We start from the raw sequence: 24621 nt of genomic DNA on the forward strand, positions 1-24621 counted from the left end.
GTACCGGCCTTCAGGATACCGGTACTTTTTACTGTAAAATCCGTTTTTACTGGAACATGATAGAGAACAAAAAATTAGATATACCGGAATTTTTAATGTAATAATTACAGTAAAATCACTGAATCACTCATATTAAATGAAATTTACTGAAAAAATTACGGTGTAATATTTACGGTAAAATGAATTTCACGAATGATGCACACGAAGTGCCAGTACTATATACCGTAATTTGATCCGAATTTTTCTGACTCCCGCTGAATAAAATACTTAAATACAAACTTAAAAAACTTGGGTACTCGGATTCTTAGAACAGCCTAAAGTCTTACTTCAAAAATTAAAATCACTTCCAACAAACATGAAATAAAAAAAATTTAAAAATAAGCAATATTTTACGTTATAAGCAATATTTTATGTTATAAGCAATATTTTTAGTAATTTTTCAAACTAATGATAATAGTAGAAATAATAGTAATCAGCGATAATAGTGAAACAAAAGCAATACTTTTAAAAAATAGCATGTTGCATTGTGCTTTCTTTCTTATTTTATATTCAAATAAGAATCCAGTTGAGTTATCCTTCAGAAGAAAGATCATTAAAATTGCAAATTCCGTCGTATTCTAAAAGAGCTTCTCAGTAAAACAATAACTCTTGAAAATAAACAATATACCGTTGCAAAAAAAAAACAATAATCATTAAAAACAGTGATAATAAAGATTAAATTAGTAATTTTTCAAAAAAAAACACTTTATCTGGAATAGGAAACAAAAAACATAGGAAAGGAAACAAAGCAGCGAAAATAGATGCAAAACAGTAATCTTTGAAAAACATACATTGCACCGTCCATTCCATCTGCTGTATATTCAAATAGAAATTTTAGATTTTTTTCTTTCAGAAGAAAGATCGCTAAAATTTCAAATTAAAATAATAACCCTTGAGAAAAAACAAGACACTTTGACCAAACATTAAACGCAATCATAGTAGTTATAAAACAATAATCCTTAACAAACACTATCCATTTTTTCCTGTTGTTTATTCAAACGGGAATGCGATTTATCCTTAAATTATTAACACTGTAATTCAATCTTTAAAAGCAGCACACAGCACTATCCAATTTTTTTTCCTTTTGTATATTCAGGAATAGGATTTGTCCCTAAATTAATAACACTGTAATTCAATCTTTAAAGGCCGCACATAGCACTATCCATTTTTTCCTGTTATCTATTTAAACAGGAATGTAATTCATCACTAAATTAATAACAATGTAATTCAATCTTTAAAAGCCGCACATAGAACTATCCATTTTTTTACTGTATATTCAAACAGGAATGTAATTCATTTGACAACTCATTCACGTCTGTATAACTTCTTGAAGTTACTGTCATAACTTTAAATCCAAGAAATCACTAAAAGTTATTAAATCTAGCATATTTTCAAAAGTCAAATACGCTTGTTCGTCGATGTAAATAGCTCGAACAAAACTCATCAGGAAAAGTTATCTTTTTTAAATCTTTCCTTTGTACTTCCAACTAGCAATTTAAATAGTTCAGTTAATTTTTAAAAGCAACGTAGATATATTATGTGCAATAAGAGAACCACAAGGATCAATCTTTACGGTTGAATAAAGAACTTTTCCATTCTGAATCCACTCCAAATTCTAACAAAATGAAATACTGATAGGATTAGCTATATCCGCACGCATTAAGATATTTCTGTACTTAAAAGGTTAAAACTTCCTATTCCTTTTAATCATCAGTATATTTTTTTTTCTAATAAACATTAAAGTATATTTCAGTTTTAAAAGAATATTATTTTAGAACTAATCCGAATTCAGCTGATCTTTTAGGATGTATTACTTGATACAATATGCTTATTACACAATATTTATGACTATTTCATACTTCAAATTATATAATCTCAAAGGAATCCTAGGAACCTAAAATTGGATAGAACCCACTTGCTTTTAAAAAGTAATTGAGCATTAATCCTCACTTTCACTCAAATAATAGTTTTAAAAAAAAAAAAAACTTTAAAAATTCTTCTTTGCTTGAACAAATACAGATTTAGAGCAAATAAATGACCGGATTTTAAATATTTATACTTTCAAAACTATTATACGTATGACAATAAGCGATACGCGATATTAAAGGAAAATATACCAAGTATTTTGTTGTTTGTTTTTATTTTCAATTACAAATGTTCGGTTTGTGATTATTTTGTTACAAGACAAATGTTTAATCTGAAATCAAGTTTGCTTCACGTATTTTATAGTTTCATAATAGTACTTAACTTATAGTTTCATAATAGTACATAATAGTACTGTTGAAATGCGTTTTTGAAATTTAAATTTTTTCAGTATTGCTTATTTAATAGTGCTTTTGAGTTAACACTATACAACGAAATAAATCACATGGTGTAATGTCCGAGGATCTTGGTGGTCATGTGATGTGGGGTAAATACCATTGCCCACACACCTGAGACACTGTTTATAGTCACCGATGCCATGAAGTTAGTTTTTTGAATTTTCGACATCGATGATTCATAAATACGGCATTTGACGTAACAGCATAAAGGAAATAACATGGCGTAAGGACCGGGGATCTTGATAGTCATGTGATTTGAAGTACCTCACACACACCCAAGACACTGTTTATGATCACCGATTCCTTGAAATTGATACCTTGTTTTCGACATCGGTGGTTCATTAACTGTGCCTTTGACGTAACCCTTTAAGAAAATCACATGGTGTTAAGTGCAGGGATTTTGGTGGCCATGGGGTTGGAAATAAATTACCATTGCTCACCTGTCCAAGACACTACTTATAGCCACCGATGTCGAAAACACACAGAATAAATTTATGTACATTTATGCAGCATTAGGGGTCATTAACAGTGAATTGTGAGGAATATAACTTTTCATCCTGTAATAAAAAAGTCGAAGATCGAACATTTGTATTTTTTTTTTTTAAAAAGGTATATTTTTCTTTAGTTTTGTGAATAACTCATTGTATTATGTGAAATGGTTTTAAAAGTACAATGAAATCTATCAAATTGACCACTCTAGCAACTTGGCCCCTTATTCAAGTTAACCTCTATTGTAGAGAACAGAATTTGTTCCATACAATAAAAGAAAGCAACACTTTTGTGATTTAATCATCCGTTAGCAATCCAGCAATTTGAGCTTTATTAAGGTTCAACATGATCCAAAATTTCTAGCATTGTAGGAATGCTCTTTATGAATCCAAATCACATCAAAATTAACTCAGTTTCTCTTCTTTCAATGAAAGAAAACTCTAATTACTTTTGTATTTCAGTTAGTACTTTGTTTGGTTTATACAAATATAAAATTAAGTCGATAAGAGTTATAAAATTAACTTAAATCAGTTGAAGCTTTATATTTTCTTGAAACTATTTCAGATCATTGCTATGCTTGTTATAAATCTTAATGCATATACTTTCATCTTTTATTAGATGAATCTATAAAAGAAGAAAGGAGCAATGAAAGGATACTGCATAAAATAAACCTTGCTCGAAACAAGAAAACCTGAACTTTGACAAAATTGAGATCACAATGAATAATTTCCAGTTTCAACAAAGGAAGAAAAATTTAAGAAGACAATATATGCCACTCAATCCATATTACATGAGTTTACAAAACATTGAGGATTTGCCTTCGAGCGATAGACAGCAATCAGAAAATGATTACGAAAACACATTCTTCTACCAGACACACGGAATAGAAATAAAAGAAGAAGTACTTGAAACGTCCCCGATCAGCACAGATGCGGATGAATCAGCACCAGAACCTAGTAGCTCTACAGGAGTTCAAAATAATATTCAGCAATCATCTACCTCTTTTATGGATACAACCTCGAACATCAATCAATCATCTCCATCTCTTTTGGGTACAACCTTAGACATCAATCAATCACCTGCTTTTTTTGTGGGTACAAATTCAGAAATCAATCAAGTTAGCTCCGAAGATTCCACTCCTTTTCAAACTATTGATATCAATCCACCGATATTAACGCGAGAAGATGTCGAAATGGATAACATGGAGACACATGAAGCTAATCAGCTTCAAACGACGGCTTTATTTCCAGATTCGGAATTAAACAAGAATAGTAACTATTGGCAACGAATTTCACATGAAAATCCATCAATGTCAGATTTAAGTTTATCCAAAAGAAGCGATGATAAGCCACGTGAACGACGAATCTGTAGTATTCTAGAGAATCAATCAAATGCATCTAACAAAAATAATATTTCTTCGTCCATCGGAAACTCAGATCGTGGTCGGTTAAATGGTTCAGTGACTGGGCCAAAAAGTATCAGCTTGAAGAGGAAGTTCAATCGGGCTCAAAATCAAAGCTGGACCATTGACAAAGCACAGAATTATCAAACTGAAGAGAATGCAGCAAAAAATAAATTTCGAAATAGGTCAGAAAACCGTGAAGAGAACGATAAAAATATTTCTCTTCAGGGCAGAGAACTAGAAAATCAGGATGATCTTCGAAATCATAACCTATTCAATACCACGTCTCCTGCATCAGCCTCGGCTATAGAGCCTGAAATAAACTCAAACTCATTTAGTCAAACAATAAGCCAGGTTGATTCAAGTAATAAGAACCATAGAGAAGTTATCAGAAACAAGAGGACAGAAACTGAACAAGATTTTTTCTCCCAAACACAAAACGAAATTCGTCAGAGCAATAATAGTAATCTCAACACAGAAACAAATGAGAATAACCTTTATGTAATTCCAGAAAGAAACAATTCCATAAATGTTTCAAATGATATGAGTCTCATGCCGATGAATCAAAAAAATTACAAAACTGTCACAAAAGAAAATAAGAAACAAGTGTCTCAGAAAGGTAATGATCAAACTCATTCCGAGATGGAGAATTATTTTAAGAATAACACATCTGATAGCAGAAACAAAAATCTATTTTCGAACGATTTTTACATAAATGAAGCAACAGGTATTAATAACAATGCTATGACTTCAATACCCTCTGGTAATGATCCGGAAGGTAGCAGAAATTCCCAACATAACACTGAAAGCAAAAACGAACATAATTTAATTAATAAAATAACTCCTTTTTGTTTAAGTACCTCAACTCCACCAGGAATCGAAAATATTAGTCAGCCGAGTCAAGATGAAGTTTTAGAATCCGATAAAAATGAATCTAAAACAAACGCTGAAATAGAAATGATATCAGATGACTCTGTTTCCGCCATCTTTGCTTCAGACTCTCCAAATGTTCCAATGCAATACATAGATCCCAATCAACAGTTACTTGGAGAAAACGGTAAAGAGATAAACTTTTGCTTGGAAAATAATAATATGTATTCAAATAACATTGCTTACACAGAAGAAAATTCAGAAGTTTTCCATGAGAATACAAACGTCCCTATAACCTCTAATAACATGAATTACAATGATCCTTCCTTTGTCAATTCACACATGACGAATGTTTCGAATATGTTTCTAAATATTGCATCAGATTGTGAGTCATATAATCCATATAATTTAAAAAGCGATCCACAAAAACACTTTTTTATTCCAAATGCCTGTGCTCATAATGACAATAATTCTCAAGTTTTCTACGAAGCAGACGGCGTAATAGTTCCTTATAGCTCAGAAAAAGAAACTTCGGGTTTACTTATGAATCGCACAAGTACCGGCATTTATAACAACAACACTGGCTTGCCCTCTATTGTATCGAACCATCCGAATGAACACTCTAATAATAATACGTTTCAGAATTTTTCGAATTATCGAAACTTTGCGGAGCTCCCCGATAATTCAGAAACACCTCTGCAAGTCAATTCAAATGATGATGATTTCGATGATATCAAAATTCTCTATCAAAGCAGTGTAAAAACAAGTGTAATTCAAAGTAGTGACTCTGAAATTGGGAATTATACTCAAATGAAATCTGGGTCTGTTTTAACGATGGTAGAACCCATCCAAAACTCAGATGATTCTTATTCAGCTCCTAACACTGATAATCAAGCTGCTTACAATAACTCACATAATTTCGATCAAACAAATTACAATAGTACAAGTGAACCATCCGTTGACATTGTGAAAGATTTGGCTGATGCAAGTGGAGTTACAGACGACGACATAATATTTATTGGAAGAATTATAAGGACTTTGGCTACCTCTACAGACCCTACAGTATTTGATACCAGGACAAAGTTTGAGTTCGACTGCATTGATTTACAAGATGTTAAAACTTACCTTCGAGTTACAAATACAAAAAATTCAAAAAGTTATTTTTGTCATCCACTAAGCCAAGCAAAATCTGTTGAAAATATTCAAGCCTTTAACTATTGTCAACAAACTTCGAATTATAAATCGAGTTCAGAAAGTTCTATCAACCACTTAGATCATAATATAAACAACGAGCAACAATTATGTCCTAACTACTCAGACGCTATTCAAAACATAAAGCAGGAGACAGATGAAAATTCTAATTTCAAAATATTTTACTGGGAAATGTCCGGGCCTCCTAGAAGTAACACAGAAAGCGTTGCAAGTTTTAACTCGTATGTTGGAGAAAATTTTAGTTTTACATATGCTCCAATTACTGAAAATTATGCTAGCACTATAATCACCCAAACTCAAGCAGAATGGGCAGCAATACACAATGACTATAACAACAATCTTCATCTTGAATGCATTCAGAATTTTTTTTACATTTGGCCTGTCAATTTTGAATTGATTGCAAGTCAACCACTTGATATCTCAAACAGTCATTCGACATCTGTGTCCGCAACTTTTAATCTTGCAATGGATCCTGAAAGCAAGGGAAATCCATACAGGTTTCTAGGATTAAGTGATTACCACGCAGACGCTATATTTGACATTCTCAAAAGCAAACTTTTACCCCTTGTGCCCCATGGGCAGCTGCAAGAAGAGAGTAAAAGCTTCGCTGAAATGAGTTGTAACGTAACTTCGCAAAACAACATTCGCAATGTTGGTGCCAGTAACTCAGCTCAACATTTCATGCAACAGTTGGTGCATTATCCGTCATCTAACAGTATGTGCAATTCTTTTGAACAAACGGCAAGCTGTGGCATTCCAGACACATTGCTAGAAAACAATGATGGAACAGGTTTTAACAGCAAAGAACCTCTAAATTACAACTATAGAGCTCCAATTCATAATAATGGCATTTTGACAGAAAATGTGAATCCTTTATTTCAAAATAAACAAATCAGTGGTGGGTCAGAATCTGGCCATACCAGTGCATTGCAAAATTTTAATTCGAAAAGACAAGTGCACTCGAAATATTATAGAAACTTGGGAACCATGGCTCCAGGTAGGTTGTGTAATCAACAGGCTTACCATAATCAGCCTGCATTGAAAAACTCTGTGAGTTATCCTGCATCCCAGCAACATTTTTTTCAACAAAATAATACACCGAATCTTGATTCCAATAACGAAAATCAAAGTAATGTGAATGTGCATGCGAATAACTTCAACTCTTATAACCACGAACCAGAACAAAATCTATATGAATGTAATTCATTTCAAAGCCAGTTACCAACGGCTCACTTATCCAAAGGACCAAATCGATGCGTAACTGTCATAAATACTAATGCTGCACTTGGATCGATGGGGCAGAACTACAACAAGAATACAAGCCAACGATTTGATGAAAGCCGTGGAATTTCAACAATTTATCAGTATTCAAATCCAGTCTACGATAATATATCTGACGATAATAGCTCTTTTCCTGCGATCCAAAATACGGAATCATTTCCCCAAAATATATCTTTTGGAAATAAATCTCGCAATATAGTTAACCCTAATGCTATCAACGAGAATTTTCGAAATCGGGAAATTATCCTCCCGCCATCGCTAGATTCTAACCAGTCGAAATCCATAGAACTGCTTCAACAACTTTCTCTAAAACCGTACAACAAAGTTAACAATCTTAATCAACGAGAAGAAAATGTACACTTTAAAGTAACCAAAGGTGGTGCCGCATATTCCTATGAAATGAGAAGGCACGAAATTTCTCATCAAAATGATCAAGAAATTGAACGAAGGCTTCTTCTGCATACTAGTGGGAATATTGTACAGGAAAGCACAAATGCAAAACTTCGACGGTCAAGGAAAGCTCCATACACACAAGCTATTATGGATGCGAATGTTTGTAATAATAGATTTCGAAGATTACCCTCAAGCGAGCAAAACATTTATAAATACGAAAGACAATCCTTAACGGAAAGAAATCCTTCAGCGCACACTGAAAATCTAAATCATCAACCATATATGGGTATTTACTGCCAACACACTAACACCCCAATGTTTGTAAGGAATGCAAGTGGGAACAACCATGTTATCAAAACAATGAATTCAAGTAAAGCCATAGATTTGTCGAACCGAGAACAGACTGGGAATAACATTTCATCTCCTGCCTCATTACCAACATCGTCTTTTTCGAATCCTCCTTTACAAATCATTCCATCAAACTTAAATTTAACTACGCCGTCAACTAGTCAACAGTTCATCAGCACTACTGATGAGCAGACGATAAGGAACATCTACCAAAATATTGAAACGCCTCGTGTAGAACAAAGGCAGAGTAGAAGATTGAATAGATTGAACAGCTGTGATGGAAATAACGCACTTGTCGATAGGAACGTAAATGCTTCAGTTAGTGAAAATGAAACCCAAAGAATAATAAGAGGCATAAAATCTGCTTACGTCGAGAAAAGATATCAAGATATGCTAAACATTTTGCAAGAGAATCAATTTCTTCCATGCTACCACAAAGAACTTCAGTCGTATTGGATAAAAGGACATCACCTTTTAGAATACCCCTCCCAACACTGTGATGATATCAATAAAGTCGTAGTTAGGTCTGGTGAAGAATATCGATTACGTACTCAATATCCGTATCCAGCAGGCATTTCCAGCAAACCCCAAGAAATTCTAGCTATTATTTTTGAAGATGATAAATATCCATCACTTCAAAAACGGCAAACATTAGCAGGTGAAGTGGGCTATACTGAAAAACAAGTTAACACATGGTTCAAAAATCGAAGACAAAGAGATAGGAAAAGGTATGTTAAATTTCTATTTTACAATTAAAACGGGCTCAGACCATGCCATTTGGAACTGATAACCATTTAAAAATAGTCTGGTTTGATTGCAGTAGAGCGTTGTTTGATTTGTTCGAGAGATATAGCATTCGCCCTCTCAATAAGGTATCCAGGTTCGAATGCCAGTGGTATCTGTTTGATACGAATTTTACTCCAGGCTCCCCCCGCGACCACAATTGTGACTCAAAATATCACAATTTTGAAGTAATAGATTAATCGTGGGTTGGAATTCCCTTTCCATCATTCTAACCGAGGGAAATTTGCGTGGTTTTCCACTCCTTATAACAGAAATGCAAGTTAGTTCCATCGAAAATTTCATCACAAATGCTATTTGTCCCAATGAGTGATCCAGGAATTCTCTTGTTTTCTGGGTAAGGTTCAAAATTACAAGGCTTCGCAGTTAAACATTGATAGTCGCAAACTAAGAATTGGGTTGGTTGTTCAGAAATAAAATTTTAAAAAAAGGAAACTAACAAGACCATGATTTACTCAGAATTGGGTCAACGCCGGTTATAAAATAAAATATTTAAAAAAAAACAATAACTGATACTTTCAATTAACCTGATCGATCAATAACCAGACTTTTATCCCCTTTTCTACAAAAAAAATCTATTAATTTTTCTATTAAGTATTCTCTGTAAATTTCTTCTAATCGAAGGAGTCGAAGAATTGTTTTTATCCCTAACTGTCCTTGGAAAGAGGGAATGCCCTTCTAATTTTGAATTTGCTCTTCCCAGTTTCAAAAAAGGAGAGAAAATGGTTTCTTTTATCCCTAACTAAGAGGGAACATCCTTCTCCGTTTGAGTTTAACTACCCCTGTTTCAAAAAAGTATGGAAAAGCTTGAATCATTTTTTTAATCTTAAATTTTTTTTAAAAATAACGTTTACACGATATTTGAAAACTTGTCACTATATATAGTAGATACAAGAGTACATATATATATATATATATATATATATATATATATATATATATATATATATATATATATATATATATATATATATATATATATATATATATATATATATATATATATATATATATATATATATATACATATGGTAGGTAGATATAGTTTTTCGATGAATATAGAGGCTGTTATATATAATCATTATAGAAAACAATAAATATTGAATACCATAATATCTCTGTAATTATCGGTAGTGATGTTATCATGAACAAGTTTTATCCCAGTTAGTTATTTAATTCTAAATAAAATTGCTTAAGGCAAATTTAAGTCTACACAGACTCTGCTGCATGCTCCTAATTTTGACCAGGTCATTTAAGGACGAGTTTTGTCCTGTAGAATATAGACTCTGAGTTTTCGCTCGCTTATTGCCTGCCTTTATCCATCAACTCAAGTGTGGTGCCCAACACATGGGGCTTTATGTCTGATGTTCGACATTGCTTGGTACTCAAGTGATGACGGGTCATTGTCATGGCGATGAGTGTTCAAGATTCTTAAGGAATGAGTCGAACGGTTTTGAGTGGAACTGAATACATCTTGAGACAATTTCGTAAAATAAAAAATAAAAAAACATACATCATCTTTAGGAAAAACATTATGTGAATTAGTAAAATTGATACAATATTGCTATATACGCTATATGGCTATGAATAACGATATAGCGCTATATCGCTATGATGATAGAACGCGATATTAAAACTCCAATGTTGCCCAGCTCAAACTTAAACATTCTCTCTGCTCTTAATCCCCTACATTTGTTTCAGATTGAATCAGTGGAGAATGGGTGCATTGAATAAAGAGGCCGTTTTGATAACAAGGAAATTTAATAATAGTAAACAATAAAACAACAACATGATGGTACGAAATAGGGCTTTCCAATAAGCCATCCATTCCAATCTATTGCCTACCACACGAGTAATTACAGAATTATTGTGAGTGATTACAACGCCCTCTTTTGGTCAGGCAGAAATTTGCATGCTTTCGTTTCATTTTGCAATAGACAAATTTATATTAATTAGACTTACATTATAAAATCAATATTAAGAGCTGAATGAACTAATTCGATATCCGTTTTAGTGGAATATTTTATGTAGCTTTTTCTACTTTTAAAAGATATCCAAATGATTAATTCTCTTGCAGAGACAAAGATGAACGACAAGAAGTAATCATAAACTCGCTTCGACATGGCCTGCCGAACAATTTTGAGGCAAATATAAAACCAGGACGTGGTAGAGGACGTGGAAGAGGACGAGGTAGAGGAAAATATAGTCCATATATAAACCAGTACGAAAATGTAAGAGAATGACATGAACACATTTTTGCACCAACTTTAAGCAGTAAGGTAACTTAAAACTCACCAAACATTTTATGAATCTCTTAAGTTTACACATTAAATAACATTGATGGAATTATTTTTCTTTGTTTTTCTGAATTTCAGGTAATGAAATAGTGCCTTATGACATTTTTTTATGTGTTGAAAAATATTTTTGGATGTTTTCATGAGAACTGCAAGCAATAGAGACTCTTTATGACATTTCTATAACAATTGTAAATACTGAAAATATTTTATAACTGTTCCATGAGAACTGCAACTATTAAAAGAAACACCTTAGCGTGTTTTCTTTAGTATGAGTACGGTAGAAGCTCTTTCCAAAAAACTTTCATACTTATTGAACTTCTTTCGATGCTTCATGAAATTTGAACAAAAGTTTATGAGATTTCTGAAAAACAAGTATGGCGAATCTCAAAAGAAATGAAATGATGTAAGCATTTAAAATTATCAAATTTTGAAAGAATAACTTCTTTCAAAAAATTTCAAGTGTTTTTATATTTTTCTATTAACTTGTTATTGACTTAATACAGAAAAATAAGTCGTATTGATTTATATATTGTCTCTTCTTAAAGCTAAATATTAAGTTTTAAGATAATGAAGTATTAAGATAATTTTTATAAAAATATATATGCATTTCTGAAAATGTCTTCATTAAAAAATATTTTGTACGAAAATATTTATCAATATTTTGTACGGTTTTATGAAAATATTTTGTACGGTAACATGAAAGAATAACAGTTTGAAAATGTTTTGTACTATTTAAAAATATTTTATATGGTTTTATGAAAGAAGCTGACTTTTTCAAGAAAATGAAATGGCTCTCTAAAAAAATAGATTTTGTAAAAATGGAGTAATTTTATGAGAAATTAAATTTTTAAGGAAAAAATTTTAAAAAATATTTTATATACATTTTATAATTTTAAAAAAAAACTTGCTGTGAAACTCATATTTTAATCAAGAATCTCATATTTCATATCGCATATCATATTCAATTAACACGCATTAAAATCATTAGTAATATCTGTCATTTAAATACCTTATAAACAAGTTAAAGCTACTCTCAGTACTTTATGCAAGTGTATTATTATGCGAAAAATATATTATGCATGTAAAAATCGAAATCTCCGTGTATTAAATCTCTTAAGATATTCTGTTTATATGATTTTGAAATATTATTACTTTAAAAAATTTATCAATATAAATAGCTGTATTAGTAGTACCTTATAACCGGTGAAACTAACTTCAGTACCTTTTGCGTGCATATGATTAAGCCACAAGCCTTATATTTTACCACCATTTAATAACTTGATAGAAAACTGATTAAGATAAAAATGAAATCATTAATCTAACAAATCAAATCTCATAAGACATTCAGTTAATATGCTTTAAAAAATGTATCAATATTTATTTAACCTCATTAAGTTATCATTATTAATTTTACCCTTACTAGTAATATAGTTATCTTTACACAATTCAACGCCAGTTGTCTTGAATTTATGGATTTTAAACATGTTATTAAATTTAGAGATTTCTGTTCCTGAATTTCTGAAATGAGTAAGAAATTAAATTAGATTTTACTTTTAAGTTTTAAAATCTATAATTTTTAACAAGTATAAGATAATTTTCTTATCCATTGATTTATTAAACTCATCTATAAAAATCAGTAGTAATGCCTAGATACTGTTTTTTTATTCTAGAAATAAGTATACAAATTGAAAATGTCTCATAAGATTTAAATAAGTTAGTTAATAAATAAAAATAGTAATTGAGCATGCAAGAACTAATGGTACCCAGATACTTTCACAAATATTTTTATTTAAAATGATATTCATCTGTTTCAATTTTTCTTTACAAGGCTTCGATTTCATAAACGCCTGGGTTAACTAAAGCCTCAGATAGGCTTTAGTTAAATATTTAGCTCTAACTACAATCTCAATTAGCAATAACTGCAATCTCATATGTTACTGTATCAGCCTGCAATCTCATATGTTACTGTATCAGCCTGTAATCGCATATGTAACTGTAATCTGATTTGTAATCTCTTGGTTGTAATCTCTTGCATTTATGCTGCATTTTCATTTATATGGTTCAATTTTCATGTCGTTTCTGACAGATTAAAAAAAATCAAAGAAAAAAAGAGAAAAATAAAAATGCAAATTTTGGGTTAAGAAAACAAAATAATTTTTTCTTCAAATTTTACAAATAGTAACAAAAGTTTCCTACAGACAGCTCTGCTATTTTTAAGAACTATAAAATAATGTTTTCTGGTGCGTGTCAGATCATTTTAAAAGCATTTTTTATGACCTGTTGACACACTTTATTACTAATTTCAAATCATAGCTAAGAAGAAAAATCTCACGTTTTTAGTCACTTCTTAAATTTTTATTTACAAGGATTTTTTGTATTATTTGTAATGTACTGTCGATATATATTTATTTGCAGTTTTGTGATATGATATTTTGATGTAAAATGTGTAACTAACTTGGATATAAATATGATATATACAACACTTTTTATACGCGTATTAAATTGATGTACTTTGAAATGTCTATATTAAATAAAGTATTTATCACAATTAAAAATGTCTTCAGACTTCTTCATTTCTTTTCCTTTTTTCGTTAAAAAAAATTATCAATCAAGTGATAACTCTTTTATCAATCAAACTCTTTTTTTATTGCATCCTACTCCTCAACATTTTTTACTCCCCTTCACAATTTCAGTTTTCTAAGTCTTACAGTTTTTGTGCACAAAACTAAGTGTAACATAAAGCAAAGAAAAAACTACCATAAAAGAATTTAAAAAGAATTGAAATGATAAAAAATAAATTTGTTTTAAGTTCATAACCAAAACTGATTTCTTTAGAATAACAAGTTTGAACTCTGTAGCCCTATAATTGCATTTCCGCTGCCTGCAGAGCGACGTGCATGGTATTTTTTGTTACAAGTTTAGCAGTGCATAAATCTCGGACAAATTATTTTTTTTTTTATTTCATTTAATTCCTATGCAATTTTCAACAAATACCTTCATAACTTAAAGTTTCTCACACCTTTTCAATATAATAAAAGTTTCGTTTCATGGCAGCAAACAACTTTGGAATGCCTTAAGCTCGAAGCATATATTCTAATTCGTTATAAACATAAATGTCTGTGTAAATGTTGCGAGATTTCCATTTCATACAAAATATACTACTTAATGTTAATGAAACGTATGTTTTATGTTTTTATTTTTTTTATTTACTTTTTTTTACATGTTTTTGGCCATTAGAATGTACTCTAAGCTATTTTGTTTCCATATCAAACAATTTTTGAAAATTTAGAAGATCAGATTTGAAAAAAATATGCATAACAGTGGCTGACGACTGCACATAGTTTCATTCTACATTTATTTACCCTTAAAAAGGCTACTGTCCCTTCCAAAATTTCTCTCACACTTCGCCCATACACAAGGCACGTTTTCCTGATAACCGCTTTTAGCATTTATAGCCTCCTAAATTAACACGTTTCTTCCTAGTTCGAGTTTCAACTCCTCTGTAATGTGTTTTTTTTTTAGAAAATCATCCACAAACAGCGAATTTTCAACAAGTAACTATTAACGCTTTAATGACATATGTCATTAAAGCGTTAATAGTATATGTGACGTGTTTGGTTATCGGGGAAGCTTTTGTTTCGTGAATCAGGTTATTGGATTCAATCTTTTCACAGTTTCTGCAAACTGATTTGATTGAAAATTATGACTTTTAATCTTAGCATTCCAGTCCAGTTACGTAATTTTTTTATTTTCGTGTTCTTCTCAATTTGTCGACAAAATTTAGGAACTGTGTCAAAAGAAATTAGAAGAGTTTAAGATTATATATTTGAAACTTTTCCTTCAGACAAAATAGAAACTTTTTATAATTTAGTATGAGAAATCAAAGTTTACAAACAGAAGAAGTGAATATTCGCGATCGCAACACTCGAATACGCCATCTGGGGAGAGACCGGTTTCATGCCTTTAGCCCTTCTCCCCTCCCTCTCCTCCTCTTTTCAGTTGTATAGGAATGTACTACGATATTTTCCCCCTTTTTAATATTTTTCCTTTTTATTTCATAAAAATATTTTTTAAAATTTCCATGATACTTTTCTTTTGAACTATGTTTAATGTAGTTTTCAGTTCCATATAGTTTTTCAAGTTAAAAGATTTTAATCTATATGAAAATCAAGAGAGAAACTAACGTACTTCCTTCCTCTATGACTTTCCACACGCTAATGGGGAAAGCATGTGAAGTGTTGCCATAGGAAAAGAGTTCTGCTCTACGCCACCTGCAGCCCATTTCGATCGCCAATACAAATTTAACAAAAATCCAACTTGTTCTTAATGGTGATAAATATTATTTAAAATACACAACAAAAACATATTTCTTCCTTGTAAAATATAATGCTGATAAAGAAAAAAAAGGCGGGACGGGGAATGTGGTAAGCTGCCAAGCTCTTTATTCTTTACTTATAAAAAAATAACAAATCATCATATCATGTTTTGCTCTATTTAACAAATAAGCGTAAGTTAAACATCAATATCAATAAATCACAAATTAAACACTGCAAAAATTTCGCAAAAATTTTTAAAATCGAGGCACAGCAAGCAGCAAGGGAAAAAAGCGCCATCTGCATTATAGAACAATGTTTTGTGCTTGTAGCTTACATAGATTAAATAAAGATATATTTATTATTAAAGGTTACAAGGATTTCTTTAAAGATCTTTTTATCTGACAAATTTTGCATTTGTTTATTATTTACTTAATCGCCGCAGCTTGAAATCCGTTATATTGCTTTCAAAAGATGTTCTATCATGTAATAAACTTTTCTAAATGTTTAAATTTATTTTATTGAATGTATATCTTTTAATATACTGTTTACTCTTCCAGTCTTTTATCATTTTTAGTTTATAATTGCATTTTAGGTTGGTTATAAATGGTCTCATGGAAGGCTGTTTTCTTACAACGAAAATATAACCTAACTTATTATCTGCCGAAACCTGTTAATATGTTTAATCCTTTATAGATAAGCATTTTTATGTCTCTTGTTGTATGTTTCGTAATATGTTATTGGGAAGGTTTCCATACCATGATCGGCAGAATAATCGCCAACTCTTGCAACTTCCATGCTGCGGCCTGCAAGAAACTTAAAAAACATTACAGAAGAGGACCAACTTCAGAGATATAACTCACAGCTTCCCCAGGGAAAACCTATACATGTTGTTTTTTTTAAGAAAAAAATTGCAAGTTTAAAACCCATTTGTCTGATGTCTGTTATAGTTAGTGAAACAGGATCATGATATGGATCATTTGATGGGATTACAAGCTTATTAATGAATATGCCAAATAATGATGCATTTTTGAATTTAGAATAATTCTTAATAGAAAATTATCAGTGATATACATATATATAACTTACTGTGGATAATAAACATCATACTAATGATTTGTTAGACAGCTAAAACTGTTTATTGGTGCTGTTTATTTTATTGCCGAAATACTTGCAATGATGCTTTTCATGTTTTTATAATAAATAATTTTTAAAAAAATGTTAATGCTAATTTTGTTTACGTTTTAGTTACTTTGTAAGTTGATTTTTAAAGAAAGATTTTCGTATTGCAAATTACGACAGAAATACTGAAGTTCCGTTAACTTTCGGGTGCTTAGCCGCAAAAACTAAAATTTAAAAAAAACAATTACAGAAGGTGACCAATTAAAAGGGTTAAACTTGCAGCTGCCCTGGGCAAAATACAATACATTTGTTTTTAGAATTTTACAAGCTGATGCCTTAGTCGTGCCTAGTAGGTAATTATTTCAAAATATCCCCATTTTCTTTTTTAATATTGTATAAGGAATCAAATTTAAACGCATTTTTCTATTTTTATTTACGTTGTATTTGAAATTTAATTTCAAAAACATTGATATTTATAAGACAATGCTTTATTTATTTACAATTATAGTGTTAGTCTGACTGTTAAGGTCACTGAATATTGACTCAATATTGAACTCAGGTACTGAATATTGACTCAATAAATTCTACCACTAGAATAATAACTTGTTGAAAGAATAATTTAAAAGTGTTATTTCTTTTTTTTCTTCAAAAATCATATTTATTTGCTTAACGACATTTTTTAAATTTCTATTGTTAATACCTTTCATGTTTCAAAATTTTAGATTTCCTTAGAACATGAAATTCTTCTCCATCCCCGTTATTTTGGACCTCAACTTTTGGAAACAGTGAAGCAGAAACTTTTTACTGAAGTTGAAGGAACGTGCACAGGAAAGTATGAAGCTTACAAATGTCATTTCTATTAAGTGTTAGCAACATTAAGGAATGTATTATTGCAAATGTCAAAAGAATTTTAAAAAATTTATGCATTTTTCGTGCTTATAAACTTACTGCTGTTGTTTTATTGGTGCATCACTTTTAAATTCTAACTGTCTAAACTAATTTTATTACAGTTGTGGAAAAATTTTACTTATGTTTTAATTGTAGACAGGGGTTTTTTTCCTTTTATTAAGTTTATATAAATTTTTTCCTGATTTATTTACATTTAAATGTTGTAGTTTATATTTATTTAGTACATCACTGACAAAATGTTAAAAATTTGAATAGAAAACTTCAATCTATGAGCAAAACTCCTACCTTCATATCTACATTTTTCCTGTAAATTATCAAAAAGGCCAAGAATCTCTCATGTTCCTTCTCCCTGTATCATTATGACATACAAATAATCGAGGTGCCTTTGTAAATTGCAGTTTTGTAATTGAGTTTTATTTTGGCAAATTTGCACTTCCAATGTTTCAATTTATTCAATTAATTTGTGTTCAGAGTTTCTGATTTTTTTTTCTTGAAAAAAAATGTGGTTTACTTGATTTGAATCAGATTTTCTTTTTCAATTAATATTAGATTTCTTAAAAGATACTTCAGTTTTAATGCATTTAATTTTATAAATATTATCATTGAAATATAATTAAAAGAAAATCATACATTTAAACTTAAATTATTGCCTTAAAACTTGTTTAATGTCTGTCTTAAAAATTGCCAAATGTATAAATTGTATTTATTAGAAAATTAGCAATGGACAAGATGGACAAATTAATATTATTATTTGAACCTATAAATTAACAATTTAAATTACATTTTAATAATTATATTTATAATTTTATATTTTAAACTATTTGTATCAGTTATGTGAAAGCTGATTTTTTTTTTAATGGTTATGTATATCATTGTAATAATGTTAATTTTTACTATGTATAGACATGGTTTTGTCATTGCGGTCACTACAATTGATAACATAGGAGCAGGCTTTATCCAACCAGGACGTGGTTTCGTGGTTTATCCAGTCAAATACAAAGCTATTGTTTTTCGCCCTTTTAAAGGAGAAGTTCTTGATGCTGTTGTAACTCAAGTGAATAAGGTATGATTTAAAGAGAAAAATCTTTTGAATGAAATGTATTTATTTTTGCAAAAATTAATGTTATTTCTACTGTTAAATAGGTTGGACTTTTTACTGAAATTGGACCATTATCTTGTTTTATATCCAGACATGTAAGTTAGTTTTTCTTTTATATAGAAAAGTGTTTACAATTTTCATGTTTCTAATTGATTGGATGTATTACACAGAAACTGTCTTGAAAAGGTGTTGTCATCATAGAATTACAATTTTCTTACTAACCATTCAAGGTATATTACAACTTTAATATGTTCTCCTAGAAAATTGTCAAAAATAAACTGTGGAATTCATGAAAAACATTTGAATATTTAAATTTTGACAAAAAATTTTTGTTATACAGTCAAACCTTGTTGATGTGAACATGCTTACCGTGAATTTCTTTTAACATGAGCTGATTTTCCACTACTTTTGGTCCTCTGTTCAATATAGGTAGTCATTTCTCCCACAGTCTCATAGGTTGTTCTAAGAAATTGATATGACTGATTTGTTTTTCTATAGGGGAAGACATGTGGAACTAAAAATTTTATTAAATTTCGCTAGTGAATACTTTAGTTTACTTTCCTATGTTGGATGCTTACAAAGCAATTAAAACTGTTTGTTCTTTTGTAATGCAAAATGAAAATGTGAATGATTTTTTTGGATACAGTTGATAAGTTAGAGGTTGTTTGGAAAACATGTGCTAATGTTAGTAACCCTGTCTAATTTGAGCAATCAATCAGTTTAGTCCTATTAGTAATTTTTCAGTAATTTTTTATTTGCTTCTATACAATTTTAAATATATATATATATATATATATATTGTCATGCCTCCATGTTGTGATGGCGCTGTCATCAAGGTAGATGTTGTAAAAAAGACAGAGGAGGGAACGCTCTGATGGAGAGCGGAAGCGAATTGTTTAGATGTCTTGGTCATATTAATTTTCTAATCTTTTATCATTATTAATAAATGTTTCTTTTGTGTTGTTAATTGGTTACCATTTATTTGGCCAATTGTGATTTTGGGAAGTATCTGAATGAAGAAGGGAAAAGGAGGAAAAATTATACATTATATCACATATATATATATATATATATATATATATACAAAACACCAAAAAGTGCACTTTTTAAATTTAGTGTGAATTATAATATTTATTTCTTCCTTTATAAGTTTAATTTATTTTTTATAAAGTAACTGTCTGTACTTATGCATAGAAGTTATTATTTGATATGAAGTGCAAAGTAAGAACATTTATTGAAATGAAATTTTTATTAATTTACATTTCAAACTGGAAATTTAAGGTAAGAAAACGCACATAGACAACATATATAGATAATAGAAATCGTCTACATATTGACGAATATTGATCTTTATTTTTAAAAAGATTCTGTACTGATAACATGAACTACTTTTAACATTAAAAAAATTTCTGTCCAAGTAGACATTTGCAAGGTTTGACTACATATTGAACATACTGGGGCTTTTTATAATTGTTTCGAACCTTTAAATTTTTTTAAACTGTTGCTTTCAACTTTTTATATTTAACTAAAATTGCTACATAACTTACCTTAAATGAGTTTAAACTTGTTTTTCTTATTAGCTGCAACATTAGCATTGGAGCTAGCTTGAAACTCTCACAGTTCTGTGAGCAACGGCATGCTTGTGACAATGTTGCCAGCATTGCGCACAAGTAACTTATACTTCCTAGACAAGCTGGTTCACATCTATTTGAAACTGCTTAGGCTTCAAGCCACCTCTAAGAATTTAACCCCAGACCTTCACAATGGCAGCTCAGTTACTATAACCACTGAGCCATCACAACTCGCATGCTGTGTCTCTGTTAGGTTTTTATAGTTTTTTTCTTCATTTTGTCTTTCTGCTCGGGATTTCAATTACCATTTATTCTAAAAGTATAAAATTGTTCAATTGTTTTTAAAAAATTAGTGTGGTGGATTTTTATCTAATAAAATTTGGATCTTTGAGCTATTAAAATTTTATTTCATAACATTATTGAAATGTGTAAATTTAATTCGTATGATCCTGTTATATACTTATTAAATTAATTTCAGTCTATACCATCTGATATGCAGTTTGATCCAAATTCAAACCCTCCTTGTTATCGTACAGATGATGAGGTAAATATATTTCTTTTTACTCAAATATTATTAACATAAAAACACTGAAAAATATTTTTTTAACTTGATAATCTGAGTAAGAACTGTAAATAATCTTTGTAAAAATGTTGATTGATATTCCCTTAGGAAGTTGTAATTCAGCAAGATGATGAGATACGGCTAAAAATTGTTGGCACGCGAGTTGATGCCACTGATATTGTAAGTTTTATTTTGTTATGGATTTCTTTTTATGCTCTTTAATGCACTTTTTTCACAATAAGTGTATTGCTTATTTAGCTTTTAATTATCTGTACTATGGATTTCTAATTTTAATTTTGTTTCTCTGAAGCAATTGCCTTTAACACTGAACTATTTAAAAAAGACAAAACTTATTTTTGTTTAAAATTATAATTAAATGTTTTGGTTTTTAAATATATTTTCCAGTCAGTAGCTCTTAAATCTGTTTGTCAATAAAATCCAGATATAATTAATAGTTCTTATAAAATTCCCTTGAGGAAAGGGTTGAAATTTTTTTATTGTTTTGTTATTTTCTTTTTTTCCTTCCTTAATCAAGTTATAAGTCAAAACATTTAATTTTTTGTTTTTGAAAATTGCCTTGCTATTGTATTCCCGTTTATTTTTTGGATTGTTTTGTTGGAAACAATCTGATTATTTTATAAAAATGTATAGATTACTGGTATTTTTGCCATTAAACACTTAAGAAAAAAAACTTTATAAACAAACAATATTTTTTCTCTGAAACCCTTTTTATTTTTATCCTTCAACAGTTAGATTTTTTTTTATTTATTTTTTTTTTTAGTCAAATCTTACATCAAAATACATATTTCATGTAATATAGTTTGTTTAGTTTCTATTCTTCTGTTCAATATGTAATTTTTGTTATCATACATATTTTTACATTTTGCTGAGTTTTTGATGTGAGCAATTATACAAAATTGTTGCTAGGCAATTTTCTATTCATTTCTTGAAATTTAATACAAATAAATTATTGAAAATTTGTTATATTGGCATTTACAGGTTTATGTTACTAGTTCTTAATGGGATTTTTTTTTTTTTTGTAAATCCTTTTTCTTTTCCAAAATGTGCCAAAGGACTGTTAATATTTTTTCTAAGAAGAAAAAAAAATTATAAAAATAGCATTTCTAGTTAATATTATTGTTTAAATTATCATTTTAGAGTGTTAGTAAAGTCCCATTTTACTGAAATTCGAAATTAATACTTATCTTATCAACCATCAGAGATATAATACAAAAAACATTATTGAAATTTTAGTTAGATCTATTTCTTTTATTGGCTCATTAAGTACAGTACTGTTTTGTATATAAATGTTATTTTCAAGTATTTTATTATTTGATTTTAAAGATTTCATTAAAATAATTTATAAATACAGTAAGACTAAATTGAACTTGTTCAGATCATTGCCTATTTTGGTAAATTAGATACTTTAGAAACTCACAAATCCGAACTACAATCATGTTATTTGATCTTTACTTTCCTACGCTATATTGAGACTCCATTCTAATGATTAACAAATTAAAAACATTTTTTATTACTTATTGTGATTCATATTCACGAGAATTATGAATCTAATGTCAAAAGCATTCTTATTAGTTTGATAGTATTCTTAATATTAAATACCATCCCCATTTTTTTCTTCTCAATTAAGCTATATCATGCTTTGTATAATTTTTGAATATTTCTTCTAACTTAACAAAGTCCTTATCACAAATTTTAAAAAAATTTATATTTTGTCTTTCTATTGTATTATTGACCAGATGGTTGTTTTAGTTATTCTATAATAAGTATTTTTGGAGAAAAAAAATTTTTTTTTGAAGAAAAATATCAGTATGGATTATCTGAAAATTCAGATTGCCAGTGTTCAGATTTGTAAAGTTGTACTTTATTTCTGTTGGTTCAGAAATATTTAATTTTTTAATAATTTTTAAGGAACTTTATCTACTCAAAAATACTTACTATAGTATCCTTTCAATTGTTAGAGTAAATTAAATAATGATAGTTAATAAATCTTTTTCTGTAGATTAATCCTAAAAAAATATTATTTTGTTTTTGATACATAAATTTCTTTCTCTTACAGTTTGCCATAGGTACTCTCATGGATGATTATTTGGGTAAGTTAAAAAAAAAAAAGAGTTCATTACTTTTAGAGATTATATTGTCTGAAAAATAAATTTTGTTTTGTTACATTTCAATTCATTTTTAACTTGTCTATTTATTTGTTTGTAAATTTCTCGCTTAACCCTCTTTGTTAAAAATTTCACCATGTGATATCAATCGCAAATTGCATAAGAGGTTTTTTTTTTTTTTTTCATATTGATTACCCTACAGCAAGAATTTTTACTTTAATAGAATATTTCACTTTAAATTCTGTGTTTTAGAAATGAGACAGTTTTACAAAAGTAGTTAGTTATTTGTCTTGTGTTTGTTGTAATTCTACTAGATTGCAATTTTAATGTTGTAAATCTACTAGAATGCAAGCAATTTATTTCACTTCCTCAAATTTGATGGGGAAAATAATTTTAAAAGCCTGAAATAATATAATAATATAAAACAATTTAAAAGACAAAAAATAGTTCACTATTAATTGTTAAAATTATTAAAATATCTTCATTTGATATTCTGGAAGCAATTTATGCAAGTTGTATATATATATATTCTCTTAACTCTGATTTTGGGAGCATTTTTGAATCTTTTTTTGTGTTTTTTTAATATTGTATTACAAAAAAAAATGTGTAAATTCATTAATTGTAAGGTTAAATTTAAAAAAAATACTGTAATCGTCAGTATAATCTTATTTATATTTTTTTCATAATTAAATAATGCAATTGTAAAACTGTATTTGCAATCCCCTATTTATGACAGAAAGAGCTCTTTTATCAATTTAATCTAAAGGATTATGGATTATAATTATATTTCTATGATATACTAAGCTATTTAAATGTTAATTTTTTCCCCTTTCTAATTTTGTTTGTAAATTGATAAAGAATTGTGTCTAACTCATTTGTATTTCTTTTTAGGTTTAAATTGACACTGCTGGTGGTATACTGCCATGTTTTTATCTGTATATTTGTTTCCTACCAAATTCTGTAAATAAAATACTTTTACACCTATGCTTATTCTTATTTGCAAACCTGTTAAAAACTTTATGAATTATGTACAGAAATTGCATATTTACATGAAATTTTTATAATTTTATATAAAGAGAAATTCTACTTGTTTACATTTATATAAACTTAAGATGCTCAGGTTGAAATATATATTTCAAAACTTAAAAAGTTGAGATAATACATCAGCTGTAGATTTTATAAATCACAAAATTAAAAACTTTTTCTTTAATATGAAGGTTTATCCTACAATAATAGTGCTCTCAGATTTTGACATTTAAACAGAAAACAGCTGCATTTTTAATTATTTGCTTACAGCTGGTACAAAAGTTTCCCTTCTAACAAAAATTAAGTTTTAAAAAAACCTATCATAGTTGTATCACTTAGAAATTACACGCATTTGCTTAGACTTGTTAAATTAGCTCAAATTCACTTCCAGTTAGACTTAATTCTGCTCATAAATAACTCAGGATGTCCTAATCTAGAAA

The 24621-nt window shown here is 29.3% G+C and overlaps 2 protein-coding genes across 2 annotated transcripts; both read left to right on the forward strand.

The window, feature by feature from the left end:
• Positions 1-6617: 6617 nt before the first annotated feature.
• Positions 6618-11821, forward strand: LOC107440511 (uncharacterized). The gene is made up of 3 exons (XM_071179086.2): positions 6618-9083; positions 11234-11435; positions 11532-11821. The coding sequence occupies exons 1-2, from the start codon at positions 6799-6801 to the stop codon at positions 11397-11399; spliced, it is 2451 nt and encodes an 816-aa protein (XP_071035187.2). The 5' UTR covers positions 6618-6798; the 3' UTR covers positions 11400-11435; positions 11532-11821.
• A 4301-nt stretch (positions 11822-16122) lies between these two features.
• On the forward strand, positions 16123-24139 carry Polr2G (DNA-directed RNA polymerase II subunit Rpb7). The gene is made up of 8 exons (XM_016053451.4): positions 16123-16252; positions 17611-17720; positions 18701-18860; positions 18941-18991; positions 20946-21011; positions 21138-21209; positions 23107-23140; positions 24047-24139. Exons 1-8 carry the CDS (start codon positions 16241-16243, stop codon positions 24055-24057), a joined length of 516 nt encoding a protein of 171 aa, XP_015908937.1. The 5' UTR covers positions 16123-16240; the 3' UTR covers positions 24058-24139.
• Positions 24140-24621: the final 482 nt, after the last annotated feature.

The sequence above is a fragment of the Parasteatoda tepidariorum genome, chromosome 6 (genome assembly GCF_982258835.1).
Source record: "Parasteatoda tepidariorum strain Cologne lab strain chromosome 6, Ptep-v5.0, whole genome shotgun sequence".
Classification (NCBI taxonomy): domain Eukaryota; kingdom Metazoa; phylum Arthropoda; class Arachnida; order Araneae; family Theridiidae; genus Parasteatoda; species Parasteatoda tepidariorum.